General features: G+C 66.6%; 1 protein-coding gene across 1 annotated transcript; it reads right to left on the bottom strand.

Annotated features, from left to right (window-relative positions):
- Nucleotides 1-3,682: 3,682 nt before the first annotated feature.
- CTSD (cathepsin D) lies at nucleotides 3,683-14,014 on the bottom strand. Its single transcript, XM_036860392.1, has 9 exons — nucleotides 13,842-14,014; nucleotides 11,547-11,706; nucleotides 9,447-9,570; nucleotides 8,840-8,958; nucleotides 7,184-7,410; nucleotides 5,376-5,498; nucleotides 4,871-5,015; nucleotides 4,678-4,776; nucleotides 3,683-4,596 (listed from the first exon to the last, which is right to left on the bottom strand). Exons 1-9 carry the CDS (start codon nucleotides 13,910-13,912, stop codon nucleotides 4,429-4,431), a joined length of 1,236 nt encoding a protein of 411 aa, XP_036716287.1. The 5' UTR covers nucleotides 13,913-14,014; the 3' UTR covers nucleotides 3,683-4,428.
- Nucleotides 14,015-14,453: the final 439 nt, after the last annotated feature.

The raw sequence follows: 14,453 nt of genomic DNA, 5'->3' as shown, positions 1-14,453 counted from the left end.
GTGCCCGCGCGCCACCCGCGTCTCCCCTCCCCACCCCCTGCGCCCTCCCTCTTGCTGAGCCCCCAGCCCCTCGCTGAGTCCTCGCATCTGTCTCCCCAGGGGAGAGCCCCTTCCTCCTTCTGTGCACCCCCTCCGCTCCCCCCGCAGCTCCCAGGACCGTGTCAGAGCCCCTTCCCCTTGCGTGCTGCCCCTTCTCCGCCTGTTGAGTTTCCTGCTCCCCTCGGCTCTGTCCGCATGTCAGTCCTGGCCCCCCCCCCCCCCCCCCCCGCAGTCCCAGGCCCGGTGGGTGTCTGAGCCTCCCCGAGCCCCTCCACCCACAGAGCCCAGGTGCCTCCAGCCTATCCTCACCAAGCGGGTCCTCATGCCTAGCCCGGCCCCTGTCTGCTCTCCTGTCCCCGCACGACCCTAGACCCTATCCAAGCCCCCTCCAGGGCCTCTGTCCTCCTTGAGTCTCTGGCCCCTCCCAGCCCCCAGGCCCCCAACTGCAGTCTCTCCCTGAGCAGGGTGCAGCTCCCCAGGCCCCCACTGGTGTGCCCAGCTCTGCACAATCCCATCCCTGACTGAGGCCCCGCCCCCAGGCCGCCCTCACAGCCCTGTCCTTCCTGAGCCCACCCCCGTTGGAGTTCCTGCCCCCATATTTTCCCCAAATCGGACTCACGGGTGCCCAGCTCAGAGCCCCTGAGCCCCACGCTCGATAACGTGGCTCACCCCCAAAGTCCAGTCTTGAAGACTGTGACCCCTCACCTGTTGGAACCCTTTGCCCCTGGGACCAGGTGTCCCTCTCCAAGCCCCTATGACACTGGTCTCCTTGGAGTCCAGGCCACTCACCTGCCCATGCCTCTCTGCAAGCCCGGCCCGGCCCACCCCCATGCTCTGTCCCCGTGCTCTGTCCCCCAAGTCCCTCCCCCACCCCCGGCCTCAGCCTGCCAGCCCCCATCTACCCCACCTTGCTTTCCTTATCTCTTTGACACTTGCCCCCAAGTGGCTTCCCCTTCCTGCAAAAGTCCCAAGGATACCCTCTGCCGTGGAGAAACCCCAGCCCCTGTGCTGCGCCCTGAGTCCCCACTTCACTGTGCAGTGGCCCTCTCTGAGCTGGGTCCTCTTCACCCATCTGCCGGCCCCCATGGCGCCCAGACCCTCCAACCCTGCCACCCCCTGAAGCTGCCCTTCTGTGTGGCAGCCTGTTCCCTCCCTCGCCTCCCTCGAACCCCTGTTCTCCCCCAGGCTGTGCTCTGAGCCCTTCCTCCCGTGAAGCCCGGCTCTGCTCTGACCCTCTCAACCGGCCTCCCTTCCCTCCACGACCCTCTCTCCTCCCAGCCTGGGTCCTTCTCAGGGACCCCTTCTCCTCAGAGCGCTTGCCTGCCTGTGCCGGGCCCTCTCTGAACACTTCTCTCCCCTGCCTCAGTGCGCTCTCAGCCCGAGCCCTTCTCTGCACCCCGGTCCCTGGACACGTCCCACCCCCGCTCCAGGCCCCTCCCCTGCCCCGCCCCCACCCCCTGGCTGACCCTGGTACAGCCTCTGTCCGGGCTGGTCAGGAACCCCGCAGCGCAGCGCAAGAGCTGGCTTTAAGGATGTTGATAAAACCGTCTTCAAGTGGGAGGGGTTCCCAAGCAAAGCTCGCCCCCGCCCTGACCACGCCCTCAGCAGGGCCCAGGCCCAGGGCCCACAGGTCTCTGAGGGCAGATGGGGACTGCGGGGAACTGGGGTTCAGTCTCCCTCATCCAAACCCCACTGCCCCTTTCCCAAGGGCCTGGCCTGGGGGCACCGGACCCCAATCGGGCTGAGTCTGACCTAAGGGGCCCTCCCAGGCTTGTGAGTGGCCTGTGAACTAGGCCACCTGGTCTCCCTGGTGTCTGAGCTGGTCTCCCCTGGGCCAGGCGCTGCCCAGGGCTGTACAGGCTGCTGTAAGGGGCCAACGGGCTGGTCTGCCCCTGCGTCCAGCTGGTCCTCGGGCAGCAGGAGAGGGCGCCCGGCCCACAGGAGGCTGGTGCAGGTCGCTGGGAAGGGGCTGGACTCAGGTGGGCTCCTGAGAGCTCAGCCCGAGGCTGGGTGTCCTCCAGGCAGGACACGCCCACCGGGGCCCCCTGGGCTGGTGCTGAGCGGGGCTGAGCCAGCCAGGGCGAGAGCCAGTGTTTGGAGCGGCCGAACGCCAGGCCCTGTGCTGGGCTCCTCATCGTGTCCATCGGGCCCACTGCGAGGACTTCCCTGTTGTCACCCACCTTCCCTAGACAGAGACTCCAGGCTCAGGATCGGGTCACAGAAGCTGGGTCTGAGCCCAGAGTCAGACTGCAGGGTCCGGAGAATCCCGGCCAGCTGAACGGGGCCCTCCTGGGGTCAGCGCAGGGCGGCTGCACTGGCCCGACTCTGGGCAGGACGTCAGTGCCCTGATGGTCTGGACTAGGGGCTGGGGGCTCGGCCTGCGCTAACCCACACAGTGTCCAGGGGTCTGGGGCATCCCGCCACACTCGTCCCCGTGTTCCAGAAGAGAGGACCCTCCAGCCGAGGGTCACGGTGAGCAGGGCAAGCAGAGCAGGGGCCCGTGAGTCGGTGAGCCCCTGCTGGCCTCGGGTGGTGGGAGGCTGAGGGGGACAGAGAGTGGAAAGCGGGCCCAGGACGGTCAACGGGCAGGGGGTGAGGGGAGGGCTGCGTCCTCCCTGGCAGCCCTGTCCTGCGGGCCTCCCAGGCACCAGCGTTGATGAGTCTCCCCAGAAACCCTGCAGCCCCGCAGAGCTCTGCCCGCTCCCAGCTCGAATTTCAGGTGCAGAGAACACCGGGCACGTGTTCATGATCCTCGTAATTCTGGAAGGCGCCTGCTAGGGCTCAGCTCTGGGGTGCAGCCCCTGGGCCTCCTGGGGCCAGGTCAGTGACAGCCACAGCCCTGCTGGCTGAGAAGGCACCAGGATGACAACAAATGTCACATCAGCCAGACCCCTACACCTGCAGGGGGTGGGTTCCAATGAGGAGTCCAGAGTTAAACATCCCTGAAGAATCTGCCCCCCCCACCAAGTGTTCACAAACTCCTATTCATCCCTCAAAACCTCCTGACTGTGCAGCTGCTTCTGACCACCCCCCCTACCCCCACCAAACAGGCCAGAGCAGCCAGGAAGTTGCTGTGGCCTGAGGGGATTCCTAACTTGGATCCCTGCAACCCCAGTACCCCAGGCTGGCCTGCTCCAGCGTCGGCATGTTTCACACACGGAGATACGGCTTCCAGGGGCTGGCGAGGAGGCCCAGATGAGAGGCAGGCTGCCCAGGTGCCACCAGCCCCATCAGGCCTCTTTCCTTGGCCCGAATCATGTGTGCAGGGGGATCAGGGAACACTGGGGGGCCCCATTGCTGGTGGAACATTCTCCAAGGAAACATGGAGGACACTCACCTGGGCCTGAAAATCATGCCTCCATGAAGGCACTCACATAAGAAGCCCTGTGCTGGGCCCCACCCTGCTGCTCACTGCTCCAGGCCCCCATACAAGCCAGCCCCCTACCAGCAGCATCTCGGCCACGAGGCTGGGCAGGGGACAAAAGTCTTGGGGTCTGGGTCTGTGAGCCAGGCCCGGGGCGACCCCAGAGGGGCACCCCAGGGTAGCTGGGTCAGCCCTCCCTCTGAGATGACAGCAGGGCACCAGCCACACCAGCTCCTTCCCCACCACCCTCCCCACCAAGCACAAAACACGCCAACACAGTAAGAGGCCTAAACAATTTTATTTTCATGCCAACTTCGGCTCCCGGCAACTCAAGACGGGGGGCATCTGCAGGGAAGGCCGGCACCAGCCCCCTCCCCTCCTACCCCACCCCCAGGCTACCGAATGCCCTGAATGTCCGCCACAACGGAGTCAAGCCCCAGGATGACCCCACCGCAGGCCTCACAAGACTAGCTCCTGTCCCCTGCCAGCTCGTTCCAGCTCACCCTCAGGCCTCAGCTGGTCCCTTCCTTGCTGGGTCTAGGGCAGACGGGTGGGGGCCGCAGTGCAGAGCGCCGGGCCCCAAGCTGCACGGAGGGGAGACTGAGAGGGCAGCCTGGCGCTGGGCGGTGCTGGGTGGCCAGGCCCCCAAGGCGCAGGCTGGGGAGGGAACTACCCTGGGGGTGGGGGTCCTAGGATGCACACACAGCTGCCCAGTGGGCTGGGTCTTCCAAGTTAGAGCAAGGACCCTGTGCACCAGAGCCACCCACTGGCTCTGCCCCCGGCCCGCCCCTCCAGCAGACAGACAGACAGACAGACAAGCAGGCAGCTTTTCCGAAACCAGGGAGGGGAAAACCACAGAACGGAACCGCAGGCCCGTCGGGCTGGGTGGCCTCCAGAGAGCTGTGCTGCGAGTGCAAGTGCAAGTGTGAGTGTGTGTGTGTGGCGGGGTGGCCGGGAAGGCAGGGGTGCGGCCTCCTCCTCCTCCTCGACCCTCCTCCGGACTCTGCCAGCGGGCGGGGAGCCAGCTATGGCCTGGCAGCCTCGGCCAAGCCCACCCGGTTCTGGTCGCGGTCGAACACGGCATAGTAGCGGCCGATGAACACGTCGCCCAGGATCCAGAGCGGCCCGCCGGGCGGGGGGATGTCCATGCCCATGAAGCCGCTCAGGCACATGGTCTTCCCAGCCTGCGACACCTGGGACGGCCAACGAAGGTCACCGCCCAAGCTGCACCCTTGGGCGTCCTCCGCCCCACGCCCCCGCGATCCCCAACTCACCTTGAGCGTGTAGTCCTCTGGGGACAGCTTGTAGGCTTTACCCCCCAGCTTCACGGTGACCTTGGGCAGGCTGGACACCTTCTCGCAGGGGATCATGTACTAAGGGGGGACGAGAAGACACTGCATGCACGGGGGGAGGGGCACGGCGGCCTGGGGGGCCCTCCCCCCCCCCCACCCCCGGCGGCCCGCTCACCTCGCCCTGGATCAGCGGCAAGGCCCCGATGGCTTTCTGCAGCTCCCGCACCTCCTCCACGGGGCCCACGATGAGGGAGGTGCCCGTGTCCACGATGGCCTCACAGCCCCCCTTACACACGGTCAGGCTGCTGCCCACGTCCACCCTGCAGCGGAGGAGGTGTGAGTCCCCTCCCAGGGCCACTGGAGACCCGGCCCCCACGGCAGGACTCGGCTTTGCGAGCAGAGTTGGGTGGGACGGGAGGGGAGGCAGCGGGAGAAGCCAAGAGCAGGGTAACAGACCCCTAGGCGGCGTGTGGACGAGGGGACACGGGCTGGAGCCCGAGTACAAGAGCTCGGCTGGGCACCAGAAGGTGGCCAGAGCACCTAGGGCTGGCGGGACACAGGGTCCAGGCCCACCCCACCTGGCCCCCCCCACCCCCACAAGGTGCTGCTGAGGCTGGGGGCGGGGCCCCACAAGCCACGCCCCCTGGGGAGCCAAGGGAGGGGCCCCACCCAGTACTCACTGGTCCATGTGGATCTGCCAGTAGGCCATGCGTGTGACATTGTGGTAGATCAGCGAGCCTTTATAGTACTTGGGGTCAGTGCCGCCCAGCATCAGCTCACCCCCAGGCTGCGCATTTGGGTCCCTGGTGGGGGAGGAAGGAGGGAGTCTGCTGCCCCGCCCACCCCTGCCCCAGGCTGGGACCAGGTCAGAAATCAGGGATGGGAGGATCGATCTCAGAAGGTGCCCCAGGGCAGGACTCTTCCTGGGCGTGCAGGGGTGGAAGGATCCAGAAGGGGGGAGGGGCTCTGATCCCACACCCCGTGTGGACTGCAGGCCAAGCCCCATCCTGAGCAGAAGAGATCCTGCTTGGGCCTCGGGGCTCCTGGTCTGCCAGCTGAGGACAGCCAGGGTCAGGCCAGCAGGCAGATGGGGACACGAATGGTAACAGCCCCAGGAGCAGGGACCTTACCTGCCTGGAAGAAAAACCAAGGGCTTCCAGGAGGAGGTGCCGGCAACCCTGAAAGAAGCTGAGCCAGCTGTTCCTGCCCCAGGCCCTTTGCACCTGCTGCTCCCGAGGATGTCCTCCATCCAGATCCTTCCATGACTCGCTCCCCCTTCGATCTCAGCTTCTGACTCTCCCCACCTCTTATTTACACTTATATTAATACTCTGAGCTCAGCATCGTCTGCCTGGCCGTCCCCAGCACTCAGGAGCACCTCGCTGAACTTGTCCTTCCGCCACCACCGTGGCCCCCACCTCCTGTCACCTCCAAAACCCACTGTGTGGAAAGATCACACCTCCAGTGCCCCTCCTCACCCTCAGCCCTGCCCTTGCAAGCCATCCGCCCCCCACTTCCTGCCTCAGCCCATCACCCGGGAAGTCATAGCGCTGGGCCACCCATCCCCAGTCCCAGGCCTGGCTGATCTCCCGGGTCCGCTGCACCTCGTCTGCCTCCCCTGGACCCCAGAACTCAGGGGGAACGGCCCCACCTGTTTACCGCACCCCAGCATCTAGCAGGCAGCTCGGCCCCAAGTAGCTGCTGAGTATTTGCCACTGACCTAGCAAGGGACAGAAGGCAGTTTCCACACAGAGGCCAGGCTGAGGGCTCTGGACTGGAATTCCGCCAGAAATGCCCGGGGTCAGACCCCGGGGGGGTGGCACGTAGGGCTCAGTGACCAGGAGCAGCTCAGGGCAGCGGCCGCCCGGCTCACGTCCTGCCCGGAACCTCACCCTCAGCACAGCTGCATCCCCCCTCCTGTCTGGGGCTCCCTCTCAAGGCCCGCAGCACTGTCGTCCTGGGAAGAGGCCGGGAGCTGGAGGAGTGAGACCCCTTCCCAAGGACCCCCTCCCTGGCACGAAAGGCGCCTGGCGTTGCCTCTACAGGGTAGCAGCACCCCTGGGGAGGCCTCCCACGCGACATCGCCCCAGGCCCTCCCCGAGGTCACCCCTGCAGGAAAACCCTGGCCCTCTTGCCTCCAGAACTGTCACAGATTGAAGCTCGTGGCCTGGTCCCCTGTGGGCCGAAAATGACCCGGGGGGCTAAGACCACATCTGCCCATCACCAGGCCCGGGAATGGTGGGCAGACTGACATGGGAGGGAACCCTGCCAAGACCCCGGCCCAGCTCTGGCTCTCCAAGATCCCAGACCCGGGGGCCCAGCACCCCCGACTTGGAGACCCCGGTGAGACACAGCCTTCTGTAGGGGCTGCTTGTCCGTCTGTGAGAGGGCGCCAACCCATCCTGCAGTCAGAGCTCAGGAGCTGTGACCCAGTGCCTGGCAGGGGGACACGGGAAGGGCCGGCATGACAGGGACTCGCCCTGCCCCACCTGTTCAGGTAGAAGGAGAAGATGTTCTTGTCCACCAGCTTCTGCTGCATCAGGTTGTCAAAGACAGGGACCACGTTGTTCACGGAGATGCGGGGGTAGGCCATGCCCAGGATGCCATCGAACTTGGCTGCGATGAAGGTGATGCCCGGCTGCTTGGTGGCCTCCCCGAAGGTCTGCCTCTCCACCTTGATGCTGCCCAGGCTCGACAACCCTGATCTACAGGGCACCTGAGGGCCACGGTGGGGGGGGGGGAGTCAGTGGGCCACGTGGACCGCCAAGCCCAACACTGGGCCCTGGGCGGCCCATCACCTCCCGTCCCTGCACGGGCAGCCACGGCTACAAAACCCAGCTCAGTCGATGCCTGTCAGGTAGCACACAGGAGACTCAAGAAGGGCAGAGGACCCAGAAGAAAGGGCTGGCAACCCCGGGCCAGACACAGGTGGGGACAACGGGGGTGCGGGGCCCACACTCTGCCAGGAATATTTCAAGGATAGATGCAAACGGAGGGAGTAGGGAGGAGTGGGGTTGTGAGCTCAGGCTTTCCCACCCACAGCTCTCCCTTCCAGCCTGTTCCTGCCCTTGGGGAACCCGTGACCCGACCCTGGACTCAAGACCACACATTCCCCCCCCCCTTTCCCCCGCCCCTGGCCACCAGGAGCTGCAGATAAAGACAGGGCAGGACGTGGAAAGAAACAGCTGTTTGGGGCTGAAACTAGGAGGGGAACATGCTGGGTGATATCGCATCTCAGGCCCAGAGAGAACCTGGCGGAGGGGCCCCTGCAGATAAACCTGGGCAGGCAGATAAGGAGGGGGAGGGAGAGGGGTGGCCCGCAGGGAACCACAGCGCCCCTGACCTGCCAGGACGGTCAGAAAGAAACAGGCCAGCTGGAGGAAGGGTCCTCCCCCCACGCCTCTGCCATTCCCCCATCCAAGTCCCGCAGTACGCTCTGCGGCCTTCCTGGGGCTGGGGGCTGGAAGGGGACCATCTTCTGCTTTGTTCCTCTTCCTCTACAACTCCCAACCCGGGCCCCTCCTGCGGTCTGGCCCCAGCAGCTCCACCCCAGAGCTCGTGAGAGGCGCAGGGGCCCGGGCAGAGCCCACAAGGGCCCCCCAGCCCTCCCTGGGGGAGGCGGGCACGTCCTGCAGGCCCCTCCCCAGCCCCCCCGCCCGGCATCCTCTGCAGGTGCCCCTCTGCCAGCAGCTCCAGCTGCAGGGACCCTGGCCATGCCTGACCCCATCACCCAACGGCATCTCAAAGCCAACACGTCAGCACGGGACCCCATCTTCCCACTGGCTCTTCCACCCGGCTCCGTGGCCGGGGGCCTCACCACTAATCACCCACAGGGTCCTGGTCCCAGAGCCGTGCCCGGCGCTCTTACACCTGTGCCTCAGTGGCTCTCTGCCCGCTTCCCCTTCCAATCTCCCAGCTGTCGCCCAGCCCGCACGCGGGACCACGTCCACCCCGTCCCCGTCCCACTACCACTTCCTCAGCACCAAGCACACTGAGCTGCCCCACCTCTGGGCCTTTGCTCAAGCTGAACCCCCAGGCCCCTCGCTCAGCTGACCCCTCCTTGCCTCCCCTCTGGGGAGCTGGCACAGACCCCCGGTTAGGAGAGCGAACCCCCTCCACGGGGAGCGGCCCAGAGACAGACTCACCGACACGGTGTCCTGGCTCAGGTACCCGGAGAGGCTGCCTGAGCCGTAGTGGATGTCGAAGGACGTGCCGTTCTTCACGTACGTGCTAGACTTGCCGCTGTTGTACTTGTGGTGGGTCCCTGCACCAGCCGGGAGCCCGTCAGGCTGCCCGCTGGGCCACGACCAGACCCGCTGGGCCCCCACCACCGCCTGCTGCCGCCCGTCCACCGAGCCACCCTCCCGGGGCGGGTGGTCTGGCCCACAACTCGCTCCATCCTTGGCTCCCACGGTCCCAGCCTGGATGCGAGCAAGGGTGGAGACCCCAGGGAAGGAAGCCTGTCTGGTGTGGCCGAGAGGTGGGAGCTGCGAGTTGCCCAAGAGGTGCCAGGACAGGGCCACCAGAGGTCTGCGCCTGCCTACCGCTACGCCCCAGGACTGGAGAAGGTGGGCTGAGGCTGGACAGCTGACCCCCAGCGCCCACGCGGAGAGCGCATGCGGGAGGAGGATGGAGGGCTGCACGCCCCTCCCCAGGGCCCCTACCCTCCCGAGTCCATGGCAGGCAGGGGCTGGGCCCGGCCCTCGGTCTCCCTCCGGCCACCGGGGAGAGGCGTGGGACAGGCTGACTCACAGCAGGCGATGTCCAGCAGTTTGCAGTGGATAGACGGGACCCACAGATTGGAGGAGCCGGTGTCGAAGACCACCGTGAAGCACTGCGGGGGCGTCCCGATGCCGATCTCCCCGTAGTACTGGGCCTGGGTGGGAGGTAGGGTCTGTCAGGGTTAGGGCAAGGGGCACCCTCGCCTCCCCACGGGGCCCAGAGAAGGCCCGGGCCAGGGGAGGGGCCCAGGGTCAGACCTGCTGCCTTGGCTGCCCACCGCCACCTGCCCCTCCCGAGCCCTCGGTCCTGGTACCCATGGGCACTTCAGGTTCCAGGGCCCCTGGGTACCACCCCGCCCCTGCCTGACCACGTGAGCTGGGGGACGACCACCCCATGTGAAAGACCCAAAAGCAGCGGTGGAGTCAGTGTCGCGAGAGGGTTGAAATGCCTGCCCGAAAACCCTCTGTGATTCACGGGTCCAGGGCCCCAGGAGGGAAGACCTCCTCCCAGCATGAGGATCAAGTCAGGGCCTGACTCGGGCCTCAGGTTCCACGGGCTCTTGCCCCACGGGGCCAAGCCTGGAGGGCCCCCAGGCAGAGGGATCTAGGTGGCCGAGGGGAGAAGATCCACAGCGGAGGCCGAGGGCGCAGGCCGAGTCCCTCACTGCCAGCCATGCTGCCTTCACTGCTCTGGGCCTCAGTGTTCCCATCTGTACACAGGGCAGCAGAGGCTGCCCGGGGGAGGCCCAGGTGCTGACCAAGGGCTCAGGTGAGCATGAAGGGGGCACGTGACCCTCGGAGCCTCCAAGGGAAACCCCGTCTTTGGCCCTCTCGCAGGTCAGAGAACGTGGGCAGTTTTGTCTGGAGTCATCTGGGCCCTGCCTCCCGGGCACTCCCTTCCCCAGGGAGGGAGGCTGGGCCACCAGTTGCTGCAGGATTCTGGCTCCGACCCCTCCAGGCATCTCTTGCCGGCCACTTTGGCAGCCGCTGACTCATGACCCGACAGAAGTGTCCAGACTTGGGGGGGCGGGGGGGGGGGCATGGGGTCAGAGAATGACTCAGCAAATCTCCGTTGTGTGTATGTATGTATGTATGTGTGTGTGTGTGTGTGTGTGTGTGCTGGGGGCGACAGGAACTAGGAACTGGTCCGTCAGGCCCCAGGCAGACGGCCCCTCCGACCAGCCTGGTCACATGCCTGTGAGGCCACAGCTTCCTGGCACGGCTGGGGCTCCAGCCAGGCAGGACAGAGGGCAAGGCCACCCGTCCCAACCCTAAGTGGACCAGAGGCTGGATGGCAGCAAGGAGCTGGCTCCCCAAGACCCCGGGGGTGGGGGGTGCAAAGAGAATGTCACCTGGGCAGCCCCAGAAGTACCAGGCTGGGGCCCAGGACCTGGCCCCACCTTGCTGTGTAGCTTCCAGAATGTTCCACCTCTGAGCCTGTTTCCCCCTCAACAAGCAGTGGACATAAGGGCTGGCCGCTGACCCAAGAGGAAGATAGGGCCCAGGGACTGGGCCACAGGTCGCCCCAGGCCTTCCAGCAAAACGGGCAAGAGCACAGAAGCTCCAGGGCAGTTAGTGCCACCTGGGCACACAGGCGACCCAAGCTCAGGGACCCCCAGGCCCCCACCCACAGACTCTCGGGCGGGCCTGGGCCCGATTCTGGGCTCCTCCGTGCTGTGCCCAGCGCCCTCATCTGTAGAGGCTGACGCAGCTCCCCCCAGGCTGGCCACCAGGATGAAGATGCCAGCCCACGTCTGAGCTGACGGGTGGTGGCACGTGGGGGAGACGTCAGGGAGGTGCCAGGGCCACACCAGTCAACCCTCTCAGCCCCCGCGGGACGAGGACCAGGATGGGCAGGGGAGCTGGGGAGGACGTGGGAGGTCAGAGCCCTCAGTATGGAGGGGGTTGTGGGCGGCACCCACGGCGAAGGGCGTGGCTGAGCAGAAGCCCCTCCCCCATACCACACAGCTAAAGCCCCCAAAACCACTGGGGGCTGAGAACACGAGTGTTTCAGCAAAATCCACGCTGGCTCACAGAACCCGTCCTAAGAGCCAGCCCGTCTACAACTGTGTTCGTAGTCAACCCGCTCCCCCAGCCCCTGGCCGACCCCCCCGCCCCCACCGAAACTCACATCCATGTAGTTCTTGAGAATCTCAGGAATGGGCCCCTGGGTTGCAGTGGGCACCCCTTGGGAGTATTTTGAAATGGGGCCCTTGGCGATCAGGTCTTCCATGGGGCCCCCCATTTCCGACATGGTCCGGCGGATGGATGTGAACTTGTGCAGTGGAATCCTGTCAAGACAGGGGTCCGGGCTCGTCAGGGCCTGCTGGCTGCCACCTCACCTGGAGGCTCCCACACCCACATCCAGGCTGGAGGCCCAACACGCCTGCTCCAACCACCCCCCCCAAACACCTGCACCCCACTGTCCCTACTCTGGGCCCGCTCTGGTCTCTTCTGGGGCAGTGACCAGTGTGGGCTATGAGGGTGTCGGTGGTCACCTGTCACATCTGCCCAAAGCCCTCCGTGGAGTCCCATTTGCCTGGCCCTCTGGCCAAACCTGCCACTCTCCACGCACACCACACGTTGAGATGGTCCCAGTTTACCCATCTGACTTACGGGGTGGCCACCTCCTGCCTGTCAGATGGGACTTCCAGGCCACCCCCTCCGGGAAGCCCTCCTTGCCCACCCCCCAGTCCCCCTCACATGACCCTGCTTCCTTGCAGTCCTCACCCCAGGCCACACTGAGCCCAGCGGCTCTCTCCCCACACAGGCCGAAGGAGGTCAAGGATGGCGCCTGGGCCCTGGAGGCGGGGGCTTCCAGGCCTGCCTTCCTCCACGCAAGCCCCAGTGCCCCCGCCTGGAGCACCCTTCCCTCCCAGCACACGCGCCAGCCTGGGTGGCCCACCCAGCAGGAGGGAGCAGGGGGTTCTGCCAGCAGGGAGCAGAGTGAGGGGCCCTTCTCCATCCCCAGCTCCCCGGCTCCCCAGGGGTCTGAACCCACCCCAGGAGGTGAGAGAGGAGAGCCACCGGACCAAACAGAGCTACTGGATGAAATGTCTTCCCAGCCCTGGGAATCTTCGAGTTCAAGGTCACAGTTGGCTCTTCCTAGCAGGCCAAGGGTGTGCTCCAGGAAGAGGTGGCTTTCGCCTCTTGCCTAAGAGCGGATAGGCTGGAAGAACCTGAGGTCCTTGCCTGGGGGGAGGGAGGGACACGCCCTCCAGCAACTAAGGAAACAGGTGCCAGCGGTCCCATAGGATCGGGAGATGTGAAGGGCTGGGGTTCAGCTGCCCTGCCCCAAGAGGCCCCAGGCTTCCTTCTCCACTGCTGTCCACCCCCGGGGGAGGGCCTGGGGGTGAGGCCAGGGCAGGCTCAGGCCTGCAGGAGCTCCGCCACAACTGCTCCAGCTGGGACTACTCGCCCCCAGGCCACAGCGCACAGAGGCGCCCACTCAAGAGCCCACACAAGCCAGCCCTTCGGCAAGGCTCGGTCCGCTCTGGCCCCAGCCAGCTCCTGCAGCCCTGAGACCTCACCCACCTGCCCACAGGCAAAGGCCCACAACAGAGGTGGAAGCATGCCTGCCCAAGCCGAGCACAAAGGCCCCGGGAGGGCAAGGGGGTGGGCAGGGGCAGAAAGGGGTGGGCCCACCGCACCCCTCCCCTGCTGGGCGAACAGGCTGCCTTGCAAGGCCGGGAGGGTGGGGGGACCCTCCGCCTAGCTGACACAGCATGGCACAGCCCTGGACCAGGCCTGATAGTCCGTGGAGTCACTGGGCCCAGTGGAACCCCCAGGCCTGAGGAGGGCATGGTCCTTACTGGGGGCAGCTGGTGTTGCTGCGACAGAGCCCCACCCCAGGGTGGGGGGAGCCGCCCACAGCCTGGTGCCAGCTGGGCCGTTCTCCCAGGCCCACTCCTTAGGCCGACTCCCTCTGGACTCCGGGATGTGTGGGTCTCCTGGTGTCCAGAGGGTCTCTCCGCCGGCCCAGGACCTGCGGTAAGATCTCATGGGACAAACCAGGTGAGACTACAACCAGTTCACATCTAGTAAAGGGGACCCCAGGCAGGAAAATGACCTGCCCAGGCTCAGCGGGCTCCTGGGCCTACCCCTCGGTTTCCCGACTTGCACCCGAGAGCGGGCCCCGAGTACAGGCTCCCACCCTACCTGTCCTGGGGACGCCGGGTCGGCTCCCAGTCACAGCCGCCCTCCCTCCTGCTTCCTCCGCTCCCCCCAAGGCCGACCCCACGGTGATAGAGAGGCAGGGTCGCGGGGCTGGCGGGGGCCCTGGGCGAGCCCCGCACCTGCAGAGCTCCCCCCGCCCCGCCCGAGGGTGGGCCCTGCAGGAGGCCGCGGGGGCAGCAGAGCCGCATCCCGCGCGGGGCGCTCAGGGGGTGCCCGGGAGTCACCGGGGCGCGCGAGCTGTGGGGCTCACCTGACGAGCGCGGCGGCGGGCGCGGCCAGCAGGCCGAGGGCGAGCAGCAGCAGCAGGCAGGGGGTCTGCATGGCGGCGGCGACCCGGTTACAGCGGACAGCCCGGGAGGTCGCGCGCTTATAGCCGAGATGACGGCGCAGTCGGGCCGGGTCAGCTGACCGGCTTGTTTGCACCCGGCTGGTCACGTGGGCCGCCGGCGGCGGCGCGGGGGGCGGGGCAGGGGCGGGGCCGGGGCGGGGCGACCTCGGGCCTGGAGCAGGCGGACTCTCCGGCGCGGGCTCGCGCACGGCAGGCGGGGATGCGCTCGCCGCCCGTCCCACTCGGGCCCCGCGCCACTGACCCCCCCCCCCCCGAGAATTACCGGGACCCGGTCGGGGCAGAAGGGGACGGGGCCTGGGACCCCCTGGACACCTTAGCCGGGCGAGGTCCCCGGAGCCGCGGCTCCTTCCCAGCCCCAGGCGCGCGGTTGTGCAGGGCTCCCTGCTCCATCCTCCCCCTCCACCTGCTCCTTCCCAGGGCGCCCCTGACCCTCCCACTCTTCCTTCACCCTGGGAATCTCCCAGGTACCCCCTCTGGAGGCTCCAGCCACCCTCATCGTCCCTCTCCAGGTGT

Source organism: Balaenoptera musculus, chromosome 8 (genome assembly GCF_009873245.2).
Source record: "Balaenoptera musculus isolate JJ_BM4_2016_0621 chromosome 8, mBalMus1.pri.v3, whole genome shotgun sequence".
Lineage (NCBI taxonomy): Eukaryota > Metazoa > Chordata > Mammalia > Artiodactyla > Balaenopteridae > Balaenoptera > Balaenoptera musculus.
Note: the sequence above shows the minus strand (reverse complement) of the source record. Positions and strands in the feature narration are given on the sequence as shown.

Excerpts from the sequence above, each read along its gene's own strand:
- CTSD (XM_036860392.1), bottom strand. The coding sequence starts at position 13,912 with ATGCAGACCCCCTGCCTGCTGCTGCTGCTCGCCCTCGGCCTGCTGGCC. Across the intron at positions 9,571-11,546 it reads TTCTCAAGAACTACATGGAT|GCCCAGTACTACGGGGAGAT; the intron begins GTGAGTTTCGGT and ends CCTCCCACCCAG. Across the intron at positions 5,016-5,375 it reads TGGCAGATCCACATGGACCA|GGTGGACGTGGGCAGCAGCC; the intron begins GTGAGTACTGGG and ends CCTCCGCTGCAG.